The following is a 14,926-nucleotide window of genomic DNA, read 5'->3' as shown; positions in this document are numbered from 1 at the left end:
AAAGAAAACATTTTTCAAAAAAGAATGTAAATGTAGGGATGGCTAACATCAATCCTTCAAAAACAATGCAAACAAGATCATAGGGATGGCATTTGCATCATCCCTACATAATAGCACAGGCACACAGTGATATTAGCCATCCCTACATTTACATTCTCTTCTGAAAAGTTTTTCTTTACCTTTTTTGCTTGTTTTTTTAAATGCAGTGTTTCAATAGGCACAGGAAGATTGTATTTATTTATAACCAAGTCCTAAATACAAAGAGGTCCCAACTGTAATATTTATTGTTTATCTATCACTGACTGGTAATTCCTGTTTCACCCTGTACTTAAGCTTTCTAAGGGACCCCAAATTTCTGTAAGAAAGCTAGCTTCAAGGGGTAATGATAGCATCATTTACACTTGAATTATGATTTTTTTTAATTACTAATTACTTATAAAAGGGGATATTCCATTTGAAACTATGTCACCTCAATGAATTTGGTTGACACCGTTATTTTAGTTTTACAGTTACCATGTAATAAAAAAGATGCAGAAGAAAGAAAAACAAGAAATTTAAACTTTTTGCTACGATATTTCCAGCCATTTCAGAACTTGTGACTCAGTCATTACATAGGTATTATTATAAAAAGAAACATTGTATAGTATTGTACAATTCTGATGACCTATTGAGGATATATTTAAAATAGCATTTACTTGAACAATCCGAGCCATCCCTATACAGGCAGTGCTACTGCATGCTTGACATTATTGTTGCTCACCCCTACATAGGCAGTACTACTGCCTGCCTGACGTTACTGTTTCTCACACCCGCAACAACACAGCTGCATTAACATATACCAATTGTTCCTATACAGTTTATATTTTTAGGGTGCCAATGAGCCTTCTAAACACTTGACACACCAGAAGATTATCCTAACTGACTTTATTGACCATAAAAAATTATGTATATTACTACATTTAGAACAATCGCTCTTTGTCAGATAGTCAAACAGTACTTGATGAAAAAGTCAATTGCTCAAATTGTAGCTTCTTTTCATAGTTTCCTTTCATCTGTGTGCAATATCTTTGTAAATTTATTGACAACAGAAATAAATTTTATTGTTTACCTTTATTTTATTAATCTCATTTGTCAACCTTTTGGCTTCAGCTTTGGCCTTCAGGAAAGCTAGCTTTTTTGGTCGTTTTGGAACAATTGTTTCTGTACAAACAAACAACAAATAAAAGTTACATAAAACAACAAAAATAATGCCTTTCATTATCAACCTTAAAATTTTATGACAAAACCTCACTGCTTATAAATTATTTCTTATGACAGATTGAATAACAAACAAGTGAACTGGATCAAAGTTAACTTCTCCTAAAACTTTATTTTACATGTTGGTATATAAGATATTGTAATTAAAATTCACATTGTATGACTGGACAAGTCATAATAACAGGCTTTGCTCAATTCCCCATATTCGTCAGTAATAAAAAGTCATACAGAATCCCCTACATCCATGAGACTCTTAAGGCTTTATAAGTAATAACAAGTTTTACACAATACCCTATAAGTGTAAAACTCCTGTACAGGCTTCACATTTTACACATAAAACTTTTTAATTTCTCTTTTTTCCTATCATTAATCATAATAGAATTTATACTGAGTAGTTATGAAATCTTAATAAGCTTTAACTCAATACTCAATAAACACACAAATGTTGTAAGCTTGTTCTAGTCCTTCATTAAACTGTTTCTGACCAGGCTTTTTGGACTCCCAGGAACAAAGGGAAATTAAAAAATTTGATGAAATATGAAAAATTATATAATTCATTTATTAAAAATTTTATTGAAGAAAGGACCTACCAACCGTATATATATATCATAAGATTCAGTGTAAAACACCCTTATCAAAGTACACCCCCCATATTCATCCCTGGGATTAGAAATAGTAAGCTTACTAAGATCACCCTGATGGTAAGCAAGGGATTAAATGATAACAAATTGTAATTCTTCATTCATGCAAACATGTTTTACTGAATATCGAGTAATGAAGAAAATTTAACTAACTTTATCGACCAATTTATTGGTTGTAACGAGTTTCATTCAACAATGTAATTATAAAAGCTTAAACAATAAACCACAGAGAAGACACGCCTTATGATTATCTATTTTAAAATCATACGTTCTACAAGAACTCACCCGTCGCTTCATCTGGTTTAGATGGAGAATGTTTTTTGGGTCTACCAGGCTTTCGCTTTTTTGCTGATGAAATCTCTGCATCAGATGTGTTACTTTCACTTTCACCTATATGAAATAGGTATCAACTTGTAAGGTTTCCCACAAATTAATAGCTTAAGTATTTCAGTAATTAATCTAACTTTCATATTCATGTTACAAGAAAAAAGAAATCTAACCTTGCTCTAATTTCTTTCTCAAGCTTCTATCAGGTGTAGCTGAAGAAGATCTCATTTTGGTAGGAAATGCTAAAAGATTCAAGTCCAAGCTTTCTGTGGCACATTCTACCGTTTCTAAGAAAAAATGATTATATACTTGCATATTATTTTGTATTATATACAAAATATTGGTTTCCTTATTTATTTTTTTAATACTTAGCTTTGCATAGATAAAATATTCAGCCAGAAAACAGTTTTGAATTACATATTAAAAAATAATAACTGTCAAGTAAAAGCACAACAGAGAATGCAAGTGGTAAGACTTAATGTGTACCTATTATAGGTGGATTGAAATGTGTGTGTCAATATGTTTGTCTTGTGTTTAAAAGTAAAGGAATTATCTCTTTTTGTATACAGTGTAATGAAACCTCTACTTGTGATTGGGTTCACTAATGACATTTTGAATCTCAGGGCTATTATCATAGAGATTATTATTAAATCACATAAAGGCAGTGATAACAACACTCTTGGTTTATTCATCATACTCAAAATGTTATCCATATGTTGTGTAACAAGTATGAAATGACAACTACTGTTCATTACCACTCTCATAAACTTTCCATTTACACACTGTAGCAACAACCAACATTTATATATACTTACATAATAACTAAACTGAACAAGTTTTTTGCTGCATGTTGAATTACTAATGTGGTTTTCTCATGTTGATGCTGTGGTTACATGACCCATTCTGGAAACAAGAAAACTAGCTTTCTGGTTCGTCAGTTCTTGTGAATGATAGTAATGTTAATTCAAATGAAAAAATAATAATACATAATTAAACATTTTTATCCTTCAACTAAAAATTATAATTTTCATACTGATTAATTTAAAATGTTATGCTTATGGAAAACAAGAGACAGACATTTGTATTGATGTAAATGAAGTTCTCTTCTTATTTTCACTTGACTTTTTATTTTGGTTTTTCTTTGATTTTGATGATCCTTGTTTGTTACAGGATGACTTTGCTCCTTGTTTATCTGATGAAGGAACAAAACTGTGGATGTCTTGTGGAGCTAACAAAGAAATAACATTAACTACCAGGCTGTTTATTTGACGAAGAAATGAAATAATGATATTTGCTGGTCAAATTGAAATGATATATGACCAAAGCCCAATAGGATCTTGTTTAAATGGTAAAAAAAAAAATATAACAACCATCACCATACTTATCATTTTTTAGTCTTCATTTATCATTTAGAAACATTGTACCAAAAACTTTCTCATTTTCCTTTTAAATTATTTAGTGTTAAAAGAAACAAGAGTGGAGATAAGTATTAGATAATTAAAGAAAATAAGTAAACAAAAAAGAAGTTAAATTTTTTATATTTGTTAACAAGATATTTTACATACATTTGCAAGTATAAAAATGTTCATTGTTAAAAATTGGGATTAAAAATAGTATTTGTAACAATATGATGGGGAGGGGGGGAGTCAACGAGAACAAATTACTCTCAGTTCCTTACAGATTTATTTGCTTTGTGTTTAATTATCGTTGACGATGTTTGACATATATTGACTGGTCTTCTTCAGGCTATCAGCAACTGTTAGATATAGAGATCAAATCCAGAATGTTTCACTAAAATTAGCATTTTTTCTTTATACTCTCAAAACGTTAATTTTGTTTTGCAATGTACTGGACAACAACTCTTCACTGGTTAACAGAATAAAGTCAGTAACACTCTTGTCAATACAACTATAAACACTGTATAAAAGTACTTTCAAAGACTGTATAATATTTATAATGATAGACACATGTAGAGATCAAGTTCAGTAATTCTTCAAATACAAAAGTATTACATGTTAAAATGTTGTAAGACATTAAATCCAATCAATAAGCTCATAGATTAAGAAAATTCTACTTTGAAAAAAAAAAGTATAGGAAAATATCCAGTTAAAACAAGATGACTGAAGCAAATTCTTAAATTGACTCTTAATTTCACACACAAAAAATTTGCTTTTCATAAAATTTATACAAGTTTGTTGTTTAATGTACAGATAAGTTCTATACCTGGCTCACTGATGTTAGTTTTGACTTCAGTCTTGTTCTTGTGTTTAAGAGGATCAGTAATAGCATCATCTGATGTGGAACCATCTGCAATGAAAAGAGTCTAGATATATTATAAAACTTCACTTACTTATAAATAACACAGTTAATCAATTTTTTCACAATGAATTGGGTAACACCATTTTTTTTATTCATTTCATTGACTTTATTTTCGAACACTAGCACATTCCTTGATGATAAATACAGACATATACTACATAAAAATGTACATATCTATAAAGTAATTCCCAACTGTTTATGCCTATGTTCACACACAGTACATTAACAAAAAATTTTCAAGAGCTATCAAGTGACTCAAAGAATGAAAGATTGAAGAAGGGCTCTCAGGTTTAACTAAATTTATTTACTTCTACATTGTTATTCAATACAAGAAGCCATTCTAAACAATAATTTAAAGTCAGACTTTTCACATTTACAAACTGCAGCTCTTATATGGAAGTAAAAGGGATTTTAACAGGGTCTCAGGACTGGATCCGTGAACTTGCATGAAAATTGTGGACATGTAAGGAATTATTTAAAATAATTATCTACATTTACACTTTAGATTTTATGCTGGAGCCCTCAAATGATGGACAAAGAAAATATTGGAGGCTTTCAAGATTTGCTGCATGAAAATTGGAAAGAATACATAAATAATCATTCAACACAAATACACACAACTTTTTGCCTAAGTTTCTGAAACTTTTTATGGGTAAATTAGTAATATCTAAACATTTCTTGTTAAAGGTTAACACACAAAACTTTACGTGGACTGCTCTTCAAAAGTATCAAAATGTTAGATGAACTAGAACATAGAATAGATAAAAACTACTTACAATGCTAGAGCTCATGTCTGTCAAAAAGCCATATCAATAAAACTTAACTTTTTATCCTTTTCAGTATTTTAATGTCATTATTGCTGAAGCCAATACAAACTGTCCTTCTTGTTAATAATGGATGAAAAAAGATAGACTGGTCAGCAAATAAGAATCAAGACATTTACCTTGACATAAATAAGTACAATAAATATTACTTATTACCTGATTTTATAATCATCATACCTAAAATTTGTAGGTTGTCATCTGTCTTTAGAATACTACAGCTACCTAGGATATCCCCTTCTGTTGACTGTATGGATGGTGGTTGGAGTTTCTGTGTCTGATGACAAGTTACTGTTTCCGATTTCGTTTCAACTTGTAATTTCAAAGTTGATTTTTTCTCTCTTATGTTTGACTTCTTCTTCTTTGTAATTAATTTGCTTGAAAAACTCTGTGGCACACAAAATATGTGAAATATACAGTATTTAAAATAATAATAATGGAAATACACATATGATACACATCCAGGAGTCACAAACAATAACAATAATCAATTTATCATTAAGTTTGTTTGTTTGTAGTTAAGTACAAAGTTGCACAATGACCTATCTGTGTTCTGCTTACCACAGGTATCAAAACCCGGTTCCTAGCATTGTAAGTCTGCAGACATACTGCTGTGCCACTTGGGGGCTTATTATTAAGACAATACAGAAATTATAAAATGAAAGTTGAATAACATATATAATGCATTAGTATTTTGTACTTACTTGAAAACAGAGCAGTACACCTTGTTTTACGCTAACATAAGTTTATCAATGTACGATTAAGAAATACTGTTCCAAATGTCCTTTATCACTTCCCAAAATTCAGACATGTTGTTGAGTTAAATAACATTATTTTTCCTTGGCCAAGATCAATTTATGTCTACCAAATACCTTAATTTCATATATATATATATATATATATATATATATAACACATTAATTTATTATGTGCATTGTTTGAGTATGAGAAAAATAACAATAACATTTTATAAATAAGGTTTTAATCCATCAGAATATTTTGTCAAGAAAATTTCTGTAGTCTTCAAATAAATATGAAAGAAAAAACATCTGAAGAAACTATTAAAAACTTGCTAGATTATTGGTTTGTTTCAACATCTTCTAGGCTTCCCATTAGATTTTGTTGTTCTTCCTTACAGTAGTTAGGTTTTGTCATTTTCCCACAAAACTGTAAGTTACTTCTAATGCCAATAGTTTATAACCTGCTCCATTTAATGGTATTTAAACTTTGGCTATAGCTATTTTCAAAGCTGAGCTTTGTTAGTAATTGTTCAGACCACATACCGTGTGATCATAAAACAGTGAATGAAAATTTGTTCAAATAAAACTGATGAAAGATGAGGAAAATCGTGCAAGAAATAAAACGTATATAACCGTATTCTGTATGGATGATACTTTCTTAGTAAATGTAAACCTAATGTTTGAGATGAGAGAAATATTTTAAAATACTGATATGTTGTTTATAGATGAGACTCCAAGGAGCTGCCCAGATATCTAAGTTTGAGCATTTGTTCATTATTCTTTGCAAATTACAGTAAATAAATGTTACAACATTACAAAATAGCAATTTAAAAATGTTTTTGAGTTATACGTGTTGCAAAATATAGTTAGAGTTATTTTTACTTCAATTTTGAAATTGATATGAAGGTGTGCAATAAGTTTTGATAGAGTTAATAATATTCAATGTGGGGACTTTTGATCACTAAGCAATGGTTTCAAGTGTTCATGTGCCTTTTTATTTCTTTCGTATAATATCACCAGATTTGCTGCATTCTTGGGATCAATGGATCACTATCCTTCTCAAAAATAAATCCTTGTCCAACAGGTCTTGTTTTTGTGGGACTGACATGATTGATAAGATTCTGTTAGTACCTGTCAGCAGCCAGGGGTGTCATACATTTTGTGTAGATTTCCAATGCCAATGGCTGAGATATAGCCCACACTTTTGTTGGTCTCCCGGCATGTTTCACTCTAGATGTTGTACATTAGCCATGATTCTGTTCCCCTCTCTGCCATAAAATAAACTATCATTAATTGTTGCTAAATAATTTGAATTTGGATTCATCAGTACATAGCACTCTCCTCTTGCTTATTTGAAGACTGATGTTTTGGTTTGGTTATCTATAGAAAGCAATGATTTTTGAGATGCTACAGATCCATTAACCATAAAGGCCAATTTGTGTTAATGTGTATCTTATTGTTCTGAAGGTAACGTTCACATCTTTATTTCCAGCTAAATCAAAGGCAAGATCTGTACTGGATTGTCGTGTATCACATAAAGAGCATACCCCGAGTTACATAACATCACTTTTGAATAATTTAGACTTTCCACTTCAACTGCTTCTATTATCAGCAGTACTAGTTTCATTAACTTCTTCAAAACTACCACATCACTACTATTGAAACAATAAATTTTGCCTCGGTCTATTATGTAGATTAGCCTTCACCAGCTAAAACTTTCTATGTATTTCGTAATGTGGCATTTCTGTCCAGGGAGCCATGAGTGCATTTTCCACACTACTGCTGAGAACACAACGACTGCCTGTATTGTTATGGACATTAAGCTGATGTTATACTACCTTACTGGTTGGATGACAGCCAATCATAGTGTAAAATATAAACACCCAAATACAGTCTAATGCAGTTCATTTTTACACAACAGAGAAGGGGAGGGATTCCATAATATTTGCATTTTATACACTGTTTCCATAATTATTTCTAATATTGTACATTTACGTACATGCCAGTATTTATATTACTTTTGTGCAGGTTTTATTTATAGAAACATTGAGGTTACTCTACCTTTCAAGTTAGAATTAGCACTTTAGTTATTTAGTTACATACACAATACTGTGAAACATTTCCTCATGCTGGATGACAAATCTCATATGACTGGCTGAGAACTACAGCTCTGAGCTACAACAGTTCTAATCAGCCTAAACTGGTTAATAATTAGGGCTGACACCACTGTGTGAATAAGGGTTTCTTGTTCATCAAAACCTGTTGCCACTCTTCCACCTCCTTGCGAATTGATGATCATATTCTTCATGTTGGCAGATTTATGGATTGTTGTAGGTGGAAGGCAGTTTTCAGAATTGGTAATTAGTAAATTAGAGTAATTTTATGAAGTTAACTAAAGGTTGTTATGACCGCCTTTTGTAAGTAGTCTTGTATGGACTGGGTAATTTCTGTATATGTTTTTTTTTCTTAAGTTAAGAGGTGTAGTCTGTAAAGAACCTTCTTAGAATAGATATTAGTAATTCTAACTATTCAGTACACCTGACAACAATCAGTCAGTAATTCTAACTACACAGTACACCTGACAATGATTACTCAATAATCCTAAATATATAGTACACCTGATAATTATCATTCAGTAATCCTAACTATGCAGTACACCAGACAATAATCAGTCATTAATTGTAACTATGCACTACACTTGCCAATGATAAGTCAGTTTGGTTATTCTTTGACTGTCATACTTAGTTTTATACATCATCTTGTAGTTATAATGAGACTGACCTACTTTCATGTTTTTGTTTCTAAACATCTCACCACATTCCTTTCCTTCACATCCATGCCACCTCATGTAATTCACAGTTCTGTCTGTATCTTGTCCAGTGAGCCACTGACACCAGATTATTAATGTGATCAACATAGATGCATTATCAAGAATAATTGGGATAGTGTAAACTGTAAAATGAGCTACATTCTTTTAACACAAGTACATACATAATCCTAAATGTGAAGCATAAAAGTAGTCCAGGAACTTTGCATTTCTTGATCACTTTCCTATCACAACAATAGCTGATGAATGTAAGTGTTTTCTAGCAGTAAGATGTATGCTTTAAAACTAGATGAAAGTTTACTAGCAGCTAAGTTATGCAAACATTGAAATTCAGGTGTTATAAACAGTACTACTATTATGGTCCTCACCTTTGCAGATAACCTGTTTTGTTTGATCTTCTTTATTATTTGACTTCTTTTCAAATTAGTTCCACTTCCAGTGACAGAACGCTTCTTTTTCTTTCTAGGTGTCTTTGGTGATTCAATAGAAGTCTCTGATACAGGAACTATAGAAGAGGTGGAAGGATGGAGAGATGGAGATGGTGAAGGTGCAAGCAGTTCTGGAATAGATTCTGATGAACTGTCCCCAAATGTTACAGGAGAGGTTTTTAAGGTATTTTGTTGTCGTAACATTAATGGCCTTTTCCGTGGACGTCCCGGTCGTCTTTTGACAGGAACGGTTTCTGGTTCTCTAAAAACAAATTTCTAGTTATAAGTACGTATTTATGATCTGAAAAGATTTTTTAACTGCTTCACTGTAAAGTAGAAACTACAAAATTACACACGACAAAAATGATAAATAGTTGTATAGAAAAAATAAAATAAATATCTTACTCTTCTGCACAAATTTGTATTATTCACATTTTATGTAATTCACCCCCTCCCATAAATCAACACCTACAATTCTGACCAAAAATCTGAAATTTTAACTCAATGTTTCAAGTGACTTTTAAATGATACTTTTTTTATTCAATGCTGCGTAATTAATACAGAACAATATGAAAAGAGCAGCATAGTTATTCCAGCTTGCCAAGACTAATTCTGATTGTGCAAGAAAATTTGATTCCTCATCAACGAGTGTATGTAGGATAAGATGAAACAGGAAGAAAAACTCAATAAAATTCATCTGCAACAAAAAATTAACCTTCCAATTCATACAATTATAAAATTTGGCATGGCTTGCTAAATATCTGCTAAGCTCCCAAACTATCAGTATTTGTTTGTTTCATAATCTTCCCACAAAATTATACAAGGACTATTTGTGCATAGCCATACCTAATTTTGAACTAATAAACTAGAGGAAAAGCAGTTTATCAATAGCACCCAATGGTGGAGTTTTACCTTCATGCTTATAGTGAACACTTTTGCATAAATGGGCCAAGAACCATGAAACTCTACTTGCAATAAATAAAGGTACTGTCACCTACAGCACAGGATACATAAGGTGGCAAAATATTTTATTTTTGTTCTTTAATAGGTGAAGGGCTATTAACTATTTTATCAGATAAAATGGTCATAAGAATGCTTTTAATGGGCATACAATGTATTCTATTTGAAGCCTAAAAAAACTTTTAGTTATATAAAACATACCAAACCACATTAGCTCAAATTGAAGACTAAGTTATTAAATAACTCACTCTTTTTCTTTCTTTGGTTGTAGTTTAGCCAATTCTTTCTGTTTTAATCTGTATTTCTTCTGGAGTTCTGCTAACTGTAGCTTCATCTCTAATTCAGTAGCATCCATTGTTTCAGGGACATCGTCAGGATGGACTGGACTGGTCAAAACATAAAAAGGTGATGAAGATTTGCTACTGAAAGCATACACTTGTGATGGACTTTTAGAGTCAGGACTATAGATCTGTTTCATGGATTCTTCATCATGATTTAAACTCAAGTTCAGCCCTGTCTCTGGAAGCTGTGAACACAAAGTTTCTTCCAAGAACCGCTGTTCTGCAAGTGCACACAGTAAACCTAAACCATCAGTACAAGATGGATCAATGTTGCTTGACAAAGGCTTTGACTGCAAATAAGCAGCATCTGCAACTGGATTAATAGAGTCATTGACTTTACCATTTTCATTCACTGACTCACTGCCATTTTTACTGGACTCATCACTCGAGCTCTCTGACAGTCGCTTTCTCATTTCCAGAGTATTCTCTTTTTGTTCACGTGAAGCAAACTCTTCAATACTATCTACCAATAAGTTTAATCCATGATGATCAATAAAGTCCATGACAGGTTGGCTCTCTGCTGATAGAACAGGTGCAGAATGCACTTCCAAAACCTCAACATCACCCAAAGCCTGCTTATGATATGAATGACTCTCAAAATCATTACTATTGGTAGTGCATGAGTTTTCTACAGGAATAGGTGCAGAAGACTGGGGTATATCACATGATTCATCTTCTCCACTAGTTGAACAATCCTTTACTATACCCACCATAACACTCTCAGTCTGGTTAGCAGAATCTGTAACCTCCACCGCATGTTCATCTACATCAGTATCATCTGAATTTGTTTGAGCATCCATATCTACCTGGATTGCTGCTGTAACACTCAAGGTCTGATTATTTACTTCCACTTCAGTTCTGTACTGACTAACTTCACCCTCCCCTTCTTCACCATTGTCTCCACTGTCTTCTCCTGATGCATGAACATCTTGCTCAGAGCTGGAAAGCAAGGGAGGTGATGGAGTAACAGGATTCATTGGAGACGTTCCTTGGGACCGTTTTCCTGGCTCCGTCTGGATAGCAGTTGTTGACTGGGTTTGAGTCAGATGAACAATGGTGGAAGCCTCATAAAAATATGAAAGGGCTGCTGGAGCTGAAGGCTGAGGGAATGCTGGATACGGAACTGATGAACTGGAACCAAGAGGCTGGGGTGTGATTGCAGATAGTTTCTCTCCTCTCTTATCTGTGCCATGTTCATCTTGGTAGATGTTTTGTGATGAATCATCTGTTTCTTCATCTTCTAAGATTCTTCCTGTAGGAATGCAGTTGTTGGACAGAGATAGATTTTGTGTTGTTTGATGCTTTAACTGGTCCTCCTAAAACCCACAAAATACATGTACTGCTAATATAGTTTACTATATAATGAATCAGCTTATACAGTTCATTCTTAGAAGTTAGACAAAATTTTGTGTTACAATATATACATTGCATCTGCTCGTAAAATTAAATTTCCTATTGGTAAGATACTTTCTTCTTACTAACTTTGATGTGATGGCATTAAGAGTCAGTAGGTTTATTAAGGCCACTTTGCTGTACAAGATTCATTACTGTATAAAGCATTCATAACAATAAACAGTTCCAATATTCTTTCCAATGAAAATCAACAAATTGCATTTTCCCTCTACTAAAAATATTTAAAACAATCTTCACTTTCAAATTTTCATTTACTCACTATTTTATGAATACCTAAAACATATATCACTGATAAAACTCTCTTTTTTGGTTAAAAAAACAAAAACAAAATGCCAGTTTCGACAAATGATCATTTACATCAAGCCCCTTACATTATAGCTGAATAAATTACCTTCCTTCCACTTAACTATCATCACAAAAAGTTTAATAATATGAAATGCATATGAAGTTTACTAATGGAAAGAGTTATTTACCTCTTGCATGAGTTGAGGTTGAAATGGTGCTTGTTGTGGCTGAGTTGCAAACACCTGTTGTACTGTTGTGCCACTAGGGGGGCCAGAGTAGCCTGTCCAAATGTCAGATTGGTCAACGATTTCTAAAAATCAGATTGGTATCAGCACATGGAAATAACACTTTGTTTACAGTATTATTGTATACAAATATCATGCTTCTTCTTCTGACTCTTAAAGATGTAAACAGACCAGAAACAAAAACAAAAAAAAGAAAGGCAGGTGTCTATAAATGCATCTTCAACATATTAATTACAATGTCTAAGAAACTTTGAAAAAATATTTAACACTTTTCTTAATCACAAATGAAGAATGGCAAAATTATTAAATTCAACAAATCACAAAAACTTTGTGATATTATGATATTAGTTATTCTGTAATAACCTTAAAAAATATAAATGAAAAACTTTTCTGATATGGGAATTTACTATAGAACACGCACATTTACCTACACTATAATTACATTTAATATTTCAATCTCTTTATAAAAAGTTACATCTTTATGCAGAAACAAAACAACAAATTTAAGACCCAAACTATTAAACATTTTCACATATCTTCCTATTTGTATGAATTCTTGGGAAGTATGAAAGAAGAAACATACATATATAAGGACAATTACAGAAATATTTTGAAAAGTATTTTAAAATTAAAGGGAAAACTTGTAGTATATATTTGTTTCAGGTGGTTAATATATGATACATTAAAACTTACCAACATTTGCTGTTGGCAGAAGGAAAATCTGATTTGTTAGTGGATCTCTGTACACTTGGTAACCACCAGGTGGTATGGGTACATGAGAAGAATCTATAGGATAAGGAACAGCTGTTGGAGGTGGAGGTTGTTGGGCTGGAGTAGGGTTATACATGTTCTGACTAAGCCAGACTGTAGGACCCATAACTGGACTTGGGGTAACCCACTGTTGGGGTAATGGTGTAGGCAAAACAGAATCCTGCTCCCAGTGAGTGACTGTAGGATTCACATCTGCAATAGTAAAAAAAATCTCTTGTGTAAAATGCAAGCAATACAAACTGAATTAACAACAAAGCTACTGCACTAAGTAATATATTGACTATGAAGAATCAAATGGTGAAATAGATTCTGATATAATGTTATATTGCATTTTTATGCTACAACATTATCTATGTATCTTTGTTAAGCACTACGCAGAAAATACTGCATAAAATGAAGTGATCTTTACATAACATTAAACTTAGTTGAATGGTAATCGCTCATAAAATTAATTTTCTTCTATTATAAATGAACCATAAGTTACAAAAGAGCCATTTTTTTATTTCATATATTTTTAAAATTGTTTAAATAGATTAAAAAATAAAATGTAGTCTACTTTAAAAAAAATTATTCCAAAATAACAAATTGAAAAATTCTGAATGTCAAAATTGGAACATTTTCATCATGCTCATTACACATTAAAAATAATAATAAAACAGAATCAATTTGAAACTTCACCTAATTATATGACTAAATTAAATGATATTAAAAAAGTCAAGATTTCTTATACTTGTAGGAATCTCAATCTAGCATAGCCAATCAGTAAGGATTTCAATAATAAGACAATTTTTTACTTTAAATAAGATATGAAGACAATTTTGACGGATTAAATAAGCTTTTCAAAACTAAACTTTAGATTGGTCATTCTAAATTGATAATTCTATTATTGCATTGTTACAACTTTTTCTCTCTCCACTCTATTCTACTTTAAACACACTGCTCAACAAAAAGAACCAGGAAAAAATTCTACATATATGTCTTTTCATAACAGTATGTTGAAACTAACACAAACTTATTTATATTTGCTTGTCATCAGTATCAAATAATGTAGGGACTTTCATGTTAGTAAATTCATCCCAATGTGTTTGTTTACACAGTCACAAATCTTGATAAAAATCATTAAAAAAAGAAAAAAATCAAGTTTTTTTTTATAAGCAAGTAAAAGTATAATCAACAACAGCTCAAAATGTTTAATCAACAATAGGAGAAAATGTTTAATAATTTCAAGCATTTATAATAACCAACCAGTGAAATAACTACAAACAACAGACAAAAGAATAATTTCTAACATTCACTGCAGTTTCTTTGTGGAAGTTTCAGTGTACAAAGTTAGGCACATGCATTTTATCTAATTGTTTTATGAAGATTAACACATATGTTTAACCTAATGTATTATTATATTTTAATTAAACACTAAATACCTTGACTCAATATGCATGTGGTACTATTATTCAAGTTTATTGCAGGAGGGTGTTGTATTGTTGACCCTGAAGATACTTCTTTTGGCCCTCTACAAAAAATAATATTATTCTTATAAGCAAAGAATTGTCA

General features: G+C 31.6%; 1 protein-coding gene across 1 annotated transcript in view; it reads right to left on the bottom strand.

Annotated features, from left to right (window-relative positions):
- LOC106466447 (mucin-17-like) overlaps positions 1-14,926 on the bottom strand; it is a 79,527-nt gene that overhangs the window by 20,997 nt on the left and 43,604 nt on the right. The window contains exons 8-19 of the mRNA XM_022394447.1: positions 14,797-14,885; positions 13,298-13,567; positions 12,548-12,669; positions 10,569-11,977; positions 9,301-9,622; positions 5,546-5,753; positions 4,449-4,532; positions 3,292-3,453; positions 2,981-3,007; positions 2,399-2,512; positions 2,184-2,288; positions 1,109-1,200 (exon numbers count right to left, since the gene is read on the bottom strand). Of these exons, the coding sequence (XP_022250155.1) occupies positions 1,109-1,200; positions 2,184-2,288; positions 2,399-2,512; positions 2,981-3,007; positions 3,292-3,453; positions 4,449-4,532; positions 5,546-5,753; positions 9,301-9,622; positions 10,569-11,977; positions 12,548-12,669; positions 13,298-13,567; positions 14,797-14,885 (3,004 nt within the window). The remainder of the gene's footprint in view (positions 1-1,108; positions 1,201-2,183; positions 2,289-2,398; positions 2,513-2,980; positions 3,008-3,291; positions 3,454-4,448; positions 4,533-5,545; positions 5,754-9,300; positions 9,623-10,568; positions 11,978-12,547; positions 12,670-13,297; positions 13,568-14,796; positions 14,886-14,926) is intronic.

Source organism: Limulus polyphemus, unplaced genomic scaffold (genome assembly GCF_000517525.1).
Source record: "Limulus polyphemus unplaced genomic scaffold, Limulus_polyphemus-2.1.2 Scaffold2260, whole genome shotgun sequence".
NCBI lineage: Eukaryota > Metazoa > Arthropoda > Merostomata > Xiphosura > Limulidae > Limulus > Limulus polyphemus.
Note: the sequence above shows the minus strand (reverse complement) of the source record. Positions and strands in the feature narration are given on the sequence as shown.